Here is a 15410-nt window from a genome sequence, read left to right as displayed (position 1 = left end):
TATTTTCCTTGCACACTATTTTAAAGTTTTGTAGAAAAAATCTTGCAAAATGTTTGTCAAAAAGATAAAAGAAACTGAAGAGTGGAGCTCTGAATCCCTATCTGAAGGTGCATAGAGAAAGGAACTGATGTCAGCATGCACAGTTGATACCTATATCGGCTCCACGCCATCATTTCCAGGTCAGAGTGGGGCCACATGACACCACCCATTGGTGTGCAGAAGCATTGCTGTGATAAGCTTCTAGATGAAAGCTGGCACCTGGGGATTATTCTAGAGGTGAGGAATCTACTGTTAGAAGTATCCATCAGAAATATATTTAGATAGTTCCTCCAGTCACTGATGAAAAGGCAACACCAGTATACAGAGGTTATCACATCTTCTCAATCACATTTTAATTCACTGAAGGATGGCAAAAACTTTACACGATACCACCTTAATCTGGACCTTCCTCATACGAGATTGCCCGATTTCATAACTTCATTGAAAGCATGGTTGGTGATGACTAGCCACAAAAAGAAGGCAATGACATACAACTCTGTTGACATTGGTTGAAAGAGGAAGACTACATGTTCTTCACTAAACCCTTATTTATTATATGACATGTGGCACTACCATATCGTTGATCAGACATATCACTGTCCTTTTGATTAAAGTGTGAGGTAGACCAAGGCTACAAATGTATCTCCATTCTTGCGTTGTCCAGTCACAGGTATCCATATTTCCATTCCTTAAAGCACACCAGTGTGGGCATTCTTTGTATATCTTATTGTTAATGTGATGGAACCACTATAAATGTCATATGCAACTGTATAAAAAATGAAAATTATGAAAGCATATATTATGAGTCTTTATAATTTTTAAGACCCTGCTAATCAATCTAGCGTAAATACTATTCATTATTGTCTGCTGTTCTCACCCTCTCGGTGCAAACGGTAACTTGGGGCATAACATGATCATTAGTTTGTAACTTAGGTCAAATATCAAACATAGATGCCTTGTAAAATCACATCACAATATTTCATAGTCTTGGTTTTATGCATATCAAAGCCACTGATTTATCATATTAAACATCAAAAATATGCCAAAAAACTACCTATTCAACAAAATATTATATAGTAAATCTCATGTAAAAGAAGAGACTTACATATAGAATTTCTAACACATATATCTTTTTTTTATGTTCAAAATATTTTATTGAAACTTTTAGCAGAATAGACATAATAAACAATAAGTAGGACATACAGAAAAAATTAACAATGCAAAGATCTAGTGAAATACTAATACAAAAGATACAATAATTGCGAACACAGTTATAATAAAAAGAAAGTAAAAATTAGGCATATCGAAAACTTAAAGAGGGGAGGGAAGGAGAGGGAACCTTATAATATCAAATACATGAAAGTCGATAAATAGAGCTACTATCCAATATCTATGCATATAATAAGAGAGCAATAAAGGGGATAGACAATGAAGGTAATATTAATTCGATAAATATGTATCAATAGGAGTCCAAAATAGATGATAAGATATAGAATTTTGACTAACCCCAGACAAGGATAACTGTGCACCTCTTCTTGTAAAAATAACCCAGGACCCACCACGCATGAACTGATAACTTTGAAACATCTTTCCAACAATAGGTAATTGATTTTAACACGGCAGAAATTAAGAAGTTAAAAAGTTTACATTCAAGATTACCCAAATCTTGGGACAAGAGTACAGATTTACAAATTAACATACTATACGAAATGTTTTCTTGAATATGAAGAATTTTCTTAATAGTATCCCATACTTCAGACCAGAATTTGGATAAGCAAGAACAAGAAAAAAGCATATGTTGTAGAGATCCAGGTTGTAAATTGCAATGCCAACATGTATCAGATTGAAGAAGTTTAGCGTGAAATAATCGAGATGGCGTCCATAAGCAATTAAATAATCATATTTATATTACTGCCGAGAATATTTGACAATTTTTTATAAAATAAAGAAACACAATGAGCGTTTGATGATAGAGTTTGAATATATGTGGGTAAATCAGCATGAATATTAGATGGAATAGCTTGGGAAAAGGAATCCAAAATTGAATCACTTAAATACTCGTATGTTAGAAGATCAGAATCAGGTAAACCAAACTTTGTTTGTAATGTTTGAAGTGTAATAAAAGTATTGTTACAATAAACATCTTTAAGATAAAAAAATACCAGCTTTAATCCATGAAGACCAAAAACTAACATTTTTATTCAGTTTAATAACATTACTATACCATAGCGATAATTCATCAGTAGCGGAAATAGGATTTTGAAAAATTAAATCAATATCATTGAAAATCATTTTGGAGGATTTTAGGATAAAAGATTTATGAAAAAATGTAGAGTTGTTTGACATTGATAATAGTGTAGGAAATGGAAAAGGATTGATAATGGCTTTTTCAATATGGAACCACATAGGGGGATTATGTAAGCAGGAATGATTAAACCAAATAGCACTTTGTTTTAAAACAAACGCTTTGTGGTAAAGAAGAAAGTCAGGAATACCAAAACCAGCGTTACATTTAGTCATTTTCAATTTTGTGTAACTAATACGTGGAGCTTTATTATTCCAGAGAAACTTGGAAAGAAGTTTATCAGTATCTTTATAAAACTTTAACGGAAATTGAATGGGGATCATGGCGAGAGTGTAAAATATTTTAGGAGCAATATTCATTTTAATAGATTCCATTCTTCCCCACCATGAAAGATGTAGTGTAGACCATTTAGATATTTTATCTTTGATAAAATTTAAAACAAAATCATTATTAAAAGTTAATGTTGATTTTAATGAGGAAGAGAATAAAATGCCCAGATATTTTAGTTTATGTTTTTGCCAGATAATTTCATGCATGGGAATCATATCAGGAGTACAATAAACATTTAAAGGAAAAAAATCTGTTTTATTAGTATTCAATTTGTACCCAGACACCAACGAATATTGTGCAATAATATCTATTAAGGAGGGAAAAGAGGAAATTGGATCATTGATAAATAAAAGCACATCGTCAGCATATGCTAAAGGTTTTATTGTAACATCCTTAATCTTAATTCCTATGATAGTATTACATTTTTTAATAGAGGCAAGAAAAGGTTCAATACCTAATAAAAACAAAAGTGGGGAAAGGGGACAACCTTGACGTGTACCTCTGTAAAGGGAGAATTGATTGGAAACTTAGCCATTAATAAATAGGCGGGCAGTGGGTGCATAATATAAGGCCGAAATCATACGAATAAAAGTATCACCAAAATTAAAAGACGTTAAAGTATGAAATAAAAAGTGCAGGTGAAGTATGTCAAAAGCTTTTTCCGCAGCTAAAGCCATGACACCTGCGGGACTAACTAAAGTATGACCTTGTTCAATGACATGTAGTAAAGTTCTTGTATTGTTAGTTGAATATATATTTTTCATAAACCCTGACTGATCAGGATGAATAATAGAATCTAGTATAGGGGATACACGTGTGGCCAGAATTTTAGCATATAGTTTACAATCTTGATTTATTAAAGAAATGGGGCGATAGTTGGAAACCAGAGAGGGGTCTTTATCTGGTTTAGGAAGAACAATAATTAAAGCTTCTGTAAAAGAACCAGACGTACTTCCTGAAGAAGCAAAGGATGTAAAAAGTTGAAGCAAAAAAGGCGAGAGATGGGATTGGAATTCTTTATAAAACTCAGCTGGTAACCCATCAGGACGAGGAGATTTATTTTATTTAAGTGATTTAATAGCAGATAGAAGTTCATCCATAGTAATGGGTATATCTAGCGCAGCTTTGTCAGACTGAGAGAGCTTATGGAGATCACATGAGGAAAGGAAGGAATTTACCAGGGAATCATCATTAAAATCAGGCTTATCATATAAATTAGAATAAAAATCTAGAAATTCAGCAACAATATCTTTATGAGACAAGGCCAATTTACCAGAGGGGTTACGAATAGAAGTAATTTGGGATTTATCTTTTTTAATACGAAGGTAATTCGCTAAAAGTCGTTCAGACTTGTTTGCATTAAAACTAAATTTAGCTTTAGCTTTATTAAGTTGGATACCCGCCCTTTTACTGAGAATAGTATTAAACTCATAACGTAACTTTTGTAATTTATCTCTATATTTCGGATCATTAGATGTGATAAAGAGCCGTTCATACTTCATTATTTGTTTTTCTAAGTGTTTAATATTGGCGTTAAAAGTTTTATTTTCATGGGCCATAATTGAAATAGTAGCTCCTCTAATATAAGCTTTAAAAGCATCCCACCGAGTGACTGAAGAAGTAGAACCTTCTGGGTTCAATTGAAAGTAATCAGTAATGGCATTTAAGAGTTGTGGTTTGTTATGTTCTTTTAGCGCTATGCCAGAGTTCATTCTCCATCTAGAGTAATTAGGAAAGTATAATTGAGATTTAATATGCAAGAAATCATAGCGTGATCAGAAATATCAATATTTCCAATCTTAGGGGTTTTGATAGAGGTAGTAAGCTGTCTGGAAACTAAAATATAATTAAGTCTAGAGTGTGAATTGTGTGGGTTAGAAAAAAAAGTAAAACATTTTTCAGTAGGAAAATGGATACGCCAAATATCGACTAATTTAGTAGTTTGAAGAAACTTTTTAAATGCAAAATACGCCTTGGAAGGATGAAATTTCATTTGAGATAATCTATCTAGCAGAGGATCAGATATTACATTGTCACCAGCCATAATTAAAGGGACATTTCCAATTTTTAGTACCTGCGTTGCAAGATTGGACCAAAAAACAGGATCATCAGCAGTGGGCCCATAAACATTAAGTAAGTAAACAATAGAATCATAGACCTTAACCTTAACCATTAAGTATCTACCGTCTGAGTCAGTAAACTTATTCAATATTTGACAATGAGTCTTCTTTGCAAATAAAATCGCCACACCATTTTTCTTACCATTAGCAGGAGAAGAAACAATACTATCAACCCACTTTCTTTTCATATAACCTAATATTTTATCATCCACATGAGTTTCTTGTATAAAACAAAAATCAGCTTTAGAGCTGCCCAAATAATCCAAAATCTTCGTACGTTTGACTGGATGGCGCAAACCTTTAACATTTAACGGAATAACGTGAATGTCAACCATAATGAAAGAAGACGAAAGAAAAAGAGAAGAGGAGAATGAAAGAAGAAACGCATAGAAAAGGAGTGAGTAGCTCTAGTGAATAATAAAGGAAAAAAAGAGAGGGTAGAAAATAGAAAGACTGACAAAAAAACAAACAAACAATGAACATAAATATGAAGAGTGAAACGCACACACACATTACAAGCATAGCCAAAACCGCTGGAGCCCAAAAATTGAAGAATTAGCATAAACAGCTGTCGACAAAAAGTTATTTCAAGTGGCAGGGTCATGAGTATCCATCGAATGCTGCAACTGAAGATCAAGAAAATGTCAAAGTTCTTCTGGACGGTAGAAAGATTTTGAAAAATTGTCTTTCCATATGCGCATCATAGAAGGATCAAAGAGACCGTACTTGAAACCCAAACTTCTTAATTGCGGACGGAGGTCAGAAAATTCCTTACGTATTGCCACAGTTTCTTTAGCACAGTCCTGGTGAATAAAAATTTTAGAGCCATTGACCATCAATGAGGGAATTTCTCTTGCAGCTTTCCTGATCAAAACCAAATGATGATGACGAAATACTTTAAATATCATTTGTCTTGGCTTAGAATGTTGAGGGTTGCGGTGAGAAGGGATTCTGTGAGCTTTTTCAACCTCAAATTTTTCTGGAAATTTAATATTTAAAAGACCAGGAATCAAAGACTCCAAATATAATCGGCAATTAGACCCCTCAACTTCCTCCGGTAAGTTAAAGATGCGAAGATTATATTGCCTGTGACGATTTTCCAACTCAACAAGATGCGTACTCATAGGAGCAATTTTTGACATCAGCGGAGTAATAGCATCTATTTTGGCTTTATTATCTTGAATCTTGATGGAATTGTCAGAGATTTTCATAGATAAACTAGCCATTTCTCTTCGTACACTTTTAACTTCTGTCGGATTAGTTTCAGTATTAGCACGAAGTGCTTGAATTTCCTCCAAAATTAAAGACAATGAAGGCTCAGAAGACTCTACCACTTTAGCCTTCAATGGAGGAGGTGAAACCTGCTGTCTCCTTTTATTATTGGCAGAATTCTTATTTTCCATTTTAAAAAGGAGAAAATTAACGTATTTAAAATTAAAATAATTAATTTGCAAATGTCAGAAGGAATAGAAAAAAGAATATGAAGAATTCCTCTGAGAAACACTGGTGCAGCAGCTAAACAGGGCTGTGGGTGTGGCTAGTCCCAAGCCAGGCCCTTTCCTGAAGACTGCTCCGCCCCCCTGACACACAATCCAGGCAGTACCTTCATACAGAGCAGGGAGCAGGAACCATGAGGCTGCAAGCACCACTTCCGTCGACTGGAATCACCTAAAAACACTTCAGGAGGTAAATAGCAGCTTAACTAAGCCAGCGACCCCATTTGTAAAAATATTGTGACAGGAATTTGTCGTTTAAATAGAGAAACGGGCGAAAAAACGGGAGAGCTTACAGCGCGGCGGCCATTTTGAAACGCGCGCTCGCGCGAACCACTAACACATATATCTTATCAGAGCACATTATGCATGTATGCTTCTAAACAGTTGCATCCATAATTGGATAATTTTCAGATAGAGGTTAAACAGCTGTGGCCCCAGTTGTAACAAGACCCATCAAGAATAATGGGTACTCAGTTCTTCATCCGAATTAAGCCATGTGGAAAGTTTACTTTCTAAAGAAATGATACTTTCTGATTCTAGCATTCGTAGCTTGGATTCTTTTGTCTAATATCTGGTATGTAGTTACTATTCCATAATAGACCAATAAACCAGGATCACCTGGATTATGCAACCGTCAGAGCGTTCACATTTTCCCACAGCTTCGAATCGTTCAAGAAGGAACCATCAAGGGGCTTTAATATTAAGATACCGCATATAATCACACCAGAATGAGGCATGGTAACCAACAATTAATCAATGAAACAATGAAGGATAAAGTAAAGTTATGGTTAGCTTTGGTTATAAGACCCTAAGATACGTTTTAAAAAGGCTGAGATAGTCAGTGAAAAAAACAGAGTTAAAGTGCAGTTATAGGGACAAAACAAATCCTAAACAAAACTGAAATTGGCCAGTTATGGATAAAGTATGCATAACTTGCGCCCCCGGTCATGCATTTATGTAAAGACCTTTGGTGCTGTTTTCAAGTAACTGTCTAAAGATACTGAGTAGAGTGATCTTTGTCTAGAAGTGAAGGCGAAATCTACATTCAAAATCAAATTTACAAGGATATAAAGGGAAAGTTACATTCACCCTTACTTTCTACCCGAAGATGAGATACTACACCATAGGGCTGCAAGATACACTCAATTACTAATTTAGCAATTCATGTTTGCAAATCAATTTACAAGGAAAACATAAGGCCCTCACGCTGCAAACTACACTTCATTAATTATATTCACAACTCAACTAACATTTTAACAGGTCATTAACGGGCTGAAGCGCTTAAGAAACAGTGGCAGAGAGCCACTGAGTAAGAACTGGAATAATCACAAAATGGAATCTAACATAGACGGTTGTATGATGGCTGTTTTCCAACACAGACACCACAAATCTGTGAAAAATCAGCAAAATGAAGTTATCATTCTTTCAGAAATTCTTAACATGAAACACATACCCGCTGTCCGTGAAAAGAAACTCCAAATGTGTCATATAAACTTCCCAAAGTGGCACATTATAGCGATGAGCCAGGGAGAGCGCGATTTTGTAGACATTTTCCTCAAGCGTTCTGTAAAGAGAATTAGCTGTTAGAAGACAGAACCTTAGATTTACATTGAAAATACGAGGCATACAGTTTTAATACCAGTTACTTGGATTTGTGATAAATGTACCCCACAAAGAGTTAAACCATAATAACGTATCTCTAGTTTTCTTTGCCGTTTCGAAGCACTGTATATTCTATTCAATCCTAGCAAGCAACTCGTTGGAGCACCTTCAATTTGACACACACAAATCTCAGCAGTCAGATCTGACTCAGTGAGCCATATTACTACTGAATACCAAAAGGACATGCCATTTATGCTTTGAGGGCCATGAGTGTCTCTCCATGTGTTACTGCTTGCTCAGATTCTATTCCTAATCCCCTTCACAGTTCCCTTGTTTATTTGGTTGAGCCATGGTGGGATGTGTATCCAGCGCATACAGCAGAATACAAAGTTCCCCGGGGAAAGTGCTACAGAGTGGAGAAGAGAGTTGATATCACAAGTCAAGGGACTGGAAGGGTTCCCTTGTCGGAACTTAGAGAGCCTCACACACCCAGAGTATTAGGTGTGAAACACACCCTGACTGAAGGGTGTCCAGTATCATCATCGACTCACTGCCCCTCGACAGACCGGCACTGCAATGTCTGACGGGGAACCCGAAGGCACTCTTTTGGCGGGGTTCTTTTGTTCCTTGCCGATGGTGGGTGTGAGTGAGGATGGAGGAAAGTGTAGTCAGGTGCAAAAGTGAGTAAAAGTTAAAAAGGGTGATCAGTCCACAAAGGCTTTTATTGACGTGGCTGATTCCCTGATTAAAAGGGGTGAGAGGGGAGCTAGAGACCGTATAGGTATACAGAAAACTAACTCAACCCCCTGGTGTGGTCAACATGTTTCTCGCCAACCGGCGATTCGTCCAGACCTCAACAAAGTACTACACAAGAAGACACAAGGGTTAGACAGCACGAGCCCTACGCTTATGGTCCAGAATGTGCTTCCCTTTAATAATTAATATACATGTATTTGCTTGAGATGCTCAATGATGCCTGTCGTGGAATTTTTATATATATATATATATATATATATATATATATTTCAACAAAAACAAGCATTTGCAATGCAATAGGTCACGCATTTGTGAGAATTTAAGCTATTGGCTATGTAAATGACAATGTCTTGTTTATGTTTTAAAAACCAAGTCATAAATAAATGCTTTGTCGTTTACACTGTCAATGGCTCAAACTCTCGCAAATATGAGACCTATTGCATTGCAAATGCTTGTTTTCTTTACTGTAAGCCATGTGGCAAAACAGTTGAAGCTACTGTGCAACATGTCTAAAAAATGGACAAAGCCAATATATCTCAAATAGGCGAAACCTATTGGCTTTGCTAACGCTTGCTTACATTTTCTGTTCAGTGCTGATCTGTATTTTTGTAGTGTAGCATAATTTAAATTTTTTGACACATTTGCTAAACATGTACAGTGTAGAGAGAGGGGCGTGGTGGCCAAGCCGGCTATGAGGGCAGACGCGCTCTGCTGAGGCTCCGCGATCGGGCCAGCATATTGCCCATTTCCCCGCGCCGTTTTAGGCTGCTAAGGCGCCATCCAAGTGTCGGACTGTAAGCTGCACCTGACGGTTCCCCAAAGTCTCAATAACTGGGGGCATTCTCAGCGGAAAACCGAAGAAAACGGAACTCAGGCTTTTGGCGGCAAGATGGCATCCGCCCACTCCTGACTGCAGGCCAAGAGTGACGGAGCCTACGACGGGCATCGCCGGGAACCAGCACGCCACTACAACCGCTTCTGCCACAGGTTCGCTACAACATGAACTCGCAGTGCAATTTACAACCTGCGGTGATGGTGAGCCGACAGAGTACAAGGGTGTTCCTTTTATCGGCGATGCCTGGACCTAAAATGGTGCTTAGGTCCCAAAACTAATGGCGCTGCTGAGATCGTGAGCCAGGAGCCCTTCACGGAAACCTAACATCGGCTAGACTGAGGTGAGCAACCGGATTCCTTGCAACGTGTGGAAGGGGAGCCGACAATCATCCTCAGTTCCACAGATTACAGGACTGCTTTTTTCTTGGGTTGCCTTGACCTAAGATGGCGTCTGAGACCCACAGCGAAACGGTGCTGTCGAGATCGTGACTCAGGAGCCTTTCATGGACACTCCACATAAGCGAGACTGAGGTGAGCAACTGAAATCCTCGCCACAGGTGGAACTACTACAGTGATGACCCCCCCACCCCTTAATGCAGTGAGACACGAACACACCTAAGATGGATGCTGCCTGACTAACATGGTTGCGATGTAATCCCTGCTGCTCCTGCATAAGTCTGCATACTCCACCAAAGGTGTAACACACGAACGGACTGTCAGCTCACCAGGGACCCCTTGCAAGGCCCTACCCACCGACACCAACACGCACAGCACCTTACGTCTCCCCAAGACCTGTAGGGAGGCGAACTGGACACTGGACCACCATCAAGATACACCAAAAGACACTGCAAGATGTCCTGAGCCAACTGCCCACCATAGAGGAACGTACAGAGGACTTGGAAGGGCGTTCACGACGCTGCAACATTCGCGTGCTGGGTCATGTGGAGGGAATGGAAGGCACAGACCCGCTGGAGTACATAGAAACATGGGTGAAATCCTTCGCCCCCGCGACGGACAGGACGGCGTTCTTCTCCATTGAACGTGCCAACAGAGTACCAGCTCCGACCGATGCTGTCGAAATTCTTACACTTCCGAGACCGGGATGCGGTGCTTCGAGCAGCCAGACAAGCAGGCCCTCTGCACATGGAAAACAAACAGATAAAGATATTCCCGGACTACGCATGAGCGGTGCTACAGCAAAGATCATCGTTACTGGAAGTAAAACGTAGACTGCGTGCAAACAAAATACAATACACCCTCCTCTTCTAAGTCCCCCTCAAAATACTCTATAATGTCTCAACTACCTTTTCACAAGTGCAGAAGAAGCACACGAATGGGCGGACCACCGCTGCATGCAACAATCCAGAACCGAATACGCACGATGCCACACCTCTTCTAATCAGAAGGGGAGGACGATAGTGATGGAACATTTTCTGGAGTGGACTCAGTTACACCCCCTCATGGTCACCCCCCAGACAGCTGATACTATGATGGATGGGCAAATGAACTTCCTCCCGGCATGAGATGATCTTACCATCAACCCTAAATGATCTATGCAACCTGAACTTACTTATTGAACACATGTGACACAGACATGATTCAGCATGCCACAGACGACGCTACGGGATCCTACTAAGGCCCGATCAGCGAAATGCCTCGCTTACACGTACTGCCACCCCCACTGTACATTGTTGAACTCTCCCTTTTAGAGAGAGTAGGTTTGGATGTATCGCTGACAGCGATGGGTACTTAGCATTGGGAAAGATTCCCGACCCCAGTTTTCACCGTTTCCTACCCTTGTTCAGAATCACCCCACCCCCTAATGGAACCTCACACAACAGGGTACCCAGACACTTGTATGGGAGGCAGATGGTATTATATGTGCCCCTCACACCACAGGAGACACATTGGTCACCATGCTCCGGTAGGCACAATCCATTCAAAAGAGCACTGACAATATTACATGGCTATAACGACACAGAATGCCGACATCAGCATCCTAAAACTTAACGCCCGAGGCCTTCATACACCACACAAGCGATATGCCTTATACTCATATACGAAACGCCAAAACGCTCAGATCGCGTTTTTATAAAAGACGCATCTTACTAACAACAAGATAAGCAAGCTACAGCCCAAATGGCGAGGTACCATATGTGCCACATCATATTCTGCTTACTCACGGGGAGCGCTGATTTGGGTGCGACCAGGGACCCCCTTTCAGGAACATAGACAGGTGGTAGACAAAAAAAGGTAGATATGCCCTATTAGAGGGCCTCCTCGACAGACACTCTGTGCTACTGGGTAGTCTATACGCCCCAAACGTAGAACAGGACAAGTTATGAGATCGCCTCACTGGGGTACTCGCCCAATTTGCCTCCATACCATGGATTTTAGGGGGCGATTACAATTGCACACTAGACCTAACTTTGGACCGCTCCCAACCCCCACCCACACACTACACCGCCCAGAAACAAACTGAACGATTCAGGGCCTGGGTCACACAATGGGCGCTCACTGACGCACGGAGAATGCAACATCCACTGTCTAGGCTGTACACGTTCCACTCCATCCCACATAACCTCAGAGTCCGACTAGACAGATTCTTATGCTCAGCGGCGGTTCTGCACAAACTGCAACACACAGACTACATGGGTAGGATTATTTGTGACCATGACGCCCACATTCTGCGATTAAATTGGAGTCACCACACCCCCCAGTTCCCACGTGGAGACTCCAACGAGACTGCCTAGCAGATCCAGTCTTCAAACAGGACCAGGGGCAAAGTATACAGGACCACTTCACTAACAACGCTGGGACAGCATCCTCCACATTGGTAGATTGGGACAGATATAAAGTGATGGCCCTTGGAGAATGTATTAATCAAATAGTGGGGGTAAAACAGATCCTAGAACAGGCACTCACCAAGGCCAAAAAGCAACTCATCACCGCTACAAAACAAGACAACTTATCGGAAGAGGTGGCGACACAGATCGCCAAGGCCAAGACGGAATATCGAACGGCCTGCGTCGACCTCCGACGATGCAATTTCAGGACGTATGCAACCCGAATGCACAAAGAACGAGATAAAACAGGCACCTTATTAGCATGGTTAGCTAAACGAGACAGCGACATGAAACCCATAACTGAAGTGATAGGCTCCCACGGCAATCTAGTACGGTCTCAAGATCAGATACTTTCAGCATTCCACCAACACTACTCGGTGGTTTGCTGTTACCCAACCCTGATCAAGCAGGACATAATAGACCATTTTCTCGATCCCTAAGATTACAAAATAAGATAGTACGTCATTAGAGGCGGTTATACAACCCGCGGATATTACTCTGGCCCTACACACCTTACTCATAACAAAGCACCGGGGCTAGACGGACTCCCCTTAGAATACTACACAACCTTCTCCCCCTTATTGGTCCCTCGACTGGTGGTGATTTTCACCACAGCATTGGATAAAGGGGAGCAGCCGAGATCCCTCCGGGAATTGGTTATTGTAACCTTCCTGAAACCCAACCGCGACCCACAACTGATGGCATCCTACCGCCCCATCACGCTCCTATCCACCGATTGCAAGATCTTGGGGAAGATATTAGCGGATAGATACACAAAAATCATACGACTCCTGGTACATCCTGATCAGTGTGGTTTCGACCCGGGCAGAAACACATCCCAGAACATACGCTGACTATTCCATGTCTAAGATCAAGTGGGTGACACCTACCCCCGAGAGGCCTGCCTTATCCTAGACTTCGAAAAGGCCTTTGACACCCTAACATGACAGTATCTCTTCTCGGTGCTACAGCGAATAGGACTTGGCCCCACCCTCTTGGCGTATACACAACTCTTATACACCAAACTCACCTCGCGTTTACGTATAGGGCGATACATTTTGCCGGAATCCACAGTGAGGTGAGGCACGAGGCAGGGCTGCCCGCTCTCGCCTCTGCTCTTCACCCTCGCGGTAGAACCACTGGCTATACGGTTGCGACGAGAGGGAGAACAATGGGACATTCCCATAGCAGATGCCGTGCACAGTGTTTCTATGTATGCCGATGACCTTCTAAGATATATCAGAGACATCACCGAGTATATAAAACCCATCTGGGTAATGCTGACAGAATTTGGGGAGGTCTCCGGGCTACGATTAAATTGGGATAAATCTACAGTGTACCCACTACACCGAACCTTCCCCCCCCCCCGGATGTCAGGCTAGGCGATCAGAACATATCCTGGAGCGCAGATGCCCCCCGATACCTTGGGGTTCATCTCTATCACACACCGACCGACATCTATGAAGGCAACCACCGTAGGGCACTGGCCGGCATCAGATCCTCTGTAGGATTCTGGAGAAACCTCTCATTAGCCCCGATAGGCTGGGTGGCTATCGCCAAAATGATAATAGTTCCACGGCTACTATACTACTTCACAAATCTACAAATAATCCCGCCCAGAACCTTCTTCCGAGACTTAGACGCACTCCTCAGCTCCCTGATATGGGGGACAAACAGACATAGGATAGCACTAACAAAGCTACAACTACCCATCACACAGGGATCACTGGCCGCCCCATCCTTCAAATCCTATTTCCTAGCCGTACAATTGCAGTGGCTCTCCTACTGGACGGCAGGCAGACACATAGGGGAGACATATACTGCGACTGGTTCAGTGCCCATTCCAGAACTCCGTCGTCTACAATTACCTGGCACCAAACCAAGACATACATATCCCCTACAAGTAACAGTGGCACACAAGTGCATGCAAAGGATACACCGTATGTCGTCAGGGAAACGCCCATACTCCTCCCATCTTCCGCGGGTTGGATGGCCCAAACACAAAAACTACTACACATCTAACATGTTACATACATGGACAGACTGCGGCATCACTGAGAAGGAGTCGCTATCTGAAGATGGACAACTTAGGCCATTCCAACGACTTATAGATGACCATGATCTCCCGGCTGGCCAGTTTCTACTCCACCGCCAACTCCTCGTAAACTATCGACAGTACCATGACCTCTCGACAGGGGAACCAGCTACACACCCAGTCATACACACAATTTTACATATGGGAGTGGGACGACACCTGGTCACATGGCTCTATAAAGCAAACAGGGAACTCATGAACAGACCACTAGAGACCCTATGGGCCACCTGGAAAGAGGAACTAAGACGCTTGCTACATGAGAAAGAATGGGAGAGGGCTCTCGAACACCCCAAAAAGGTGTCTCGAAATGCGCGTTTCAAAAATATACAATTCTACATCCTGCACAGAGCGTATATGACACCAGCGGGCCTCCAACAATTTTACCCCAACACCCAGTTTCTATGTCCCAGATTCCGCTTACAAGCAGCAGATTTTTATCATATGTTCTGGAGCTGCCCCACACTACAACCATATTGGCAACACATTCATAAGTCACTCAGGGATCTTACCGGGCTCACTTATCTGAACATCTGGGAAGCCTGTGCAATGGGTATCTTTCGGAAGTGGAAACAACTCAAAGTGCCCCTCAGATATACCTTGTTGGCCATTTTACTAGCTAAACGGAACATAGCCATTCACTGGCGGTCCCCCACAGGCCCTCCGATCGCAGCATGGGTGGGGTGGGGTGCGGTACACAAATGGGCAACGGCAGGTGAGAAAACATTACGAGAGGAAGAGGTGAGAGGAAGAGGTGAAAGGGAAGCGTAAACACCCCATATCATTGGAATGGGCTATTCTACTGAATCAATTCAAACGACCACTACCCCATGACGAACCAGAGGAGGACCCCCACACACCACGAGACACACATTCGCAAGTACAGACCACAAAAACGTGCGCCAGATCTCCTCCAGCATCGCACTCCTAAAGTCGTTTGTTATTAGTGCCACGCAATACGCCCCAATCGAAGGGCGGATCCCGAAGCTA

At 41.6% G+C, this 15410-nt stretch overlaps 1 protein-coding gene across 3 annotated transcripts in view; it reads right to left on the bottom strand.

The window, feature by feature from the left end:
• Positions 1–15410, bottom strand: part of NBAS (NBAS subunit of NRZ tethering complex) — a 2361081-nt gene that overhangs the window by 1014455 nt on the left and 1331216 nt on the right. For all 3 annotated transcript variants that reach the window (XM_078647778.1, XM_078647779.1, XM_078647780.1), the window contains one exon: positions 7744–7854. In XM_078647778.1, the coding sequence (XP_078503904.1) occupies positions 7744–7854 (111 nt within the window). The remainder of the gene's footprint in view (positions 1–7743; positions 7855–15410) is intronic.

The sequence above is a fragment of the Lissotriton helveticus genome, chromosome 6, assembly GCF_964261635.1.
Source record: "Lissotriton helveticus chromosome 6, aLisHel1.1, whole genome shotgun sequence".
In the NCBI taxonomy this organism is placed as follows: domain Eukaryota; kingdom Metazoa; phylum Chordata; class Amphibia; order Caudata; family Salamandridae; genus Lissotriton; species Lissotriton helveticus.
The sequence above is the reverse complement of the archived record's forward strand: the minus strand, read 5'-3'. Positions and strand labels throughout refer to the sequence as shown.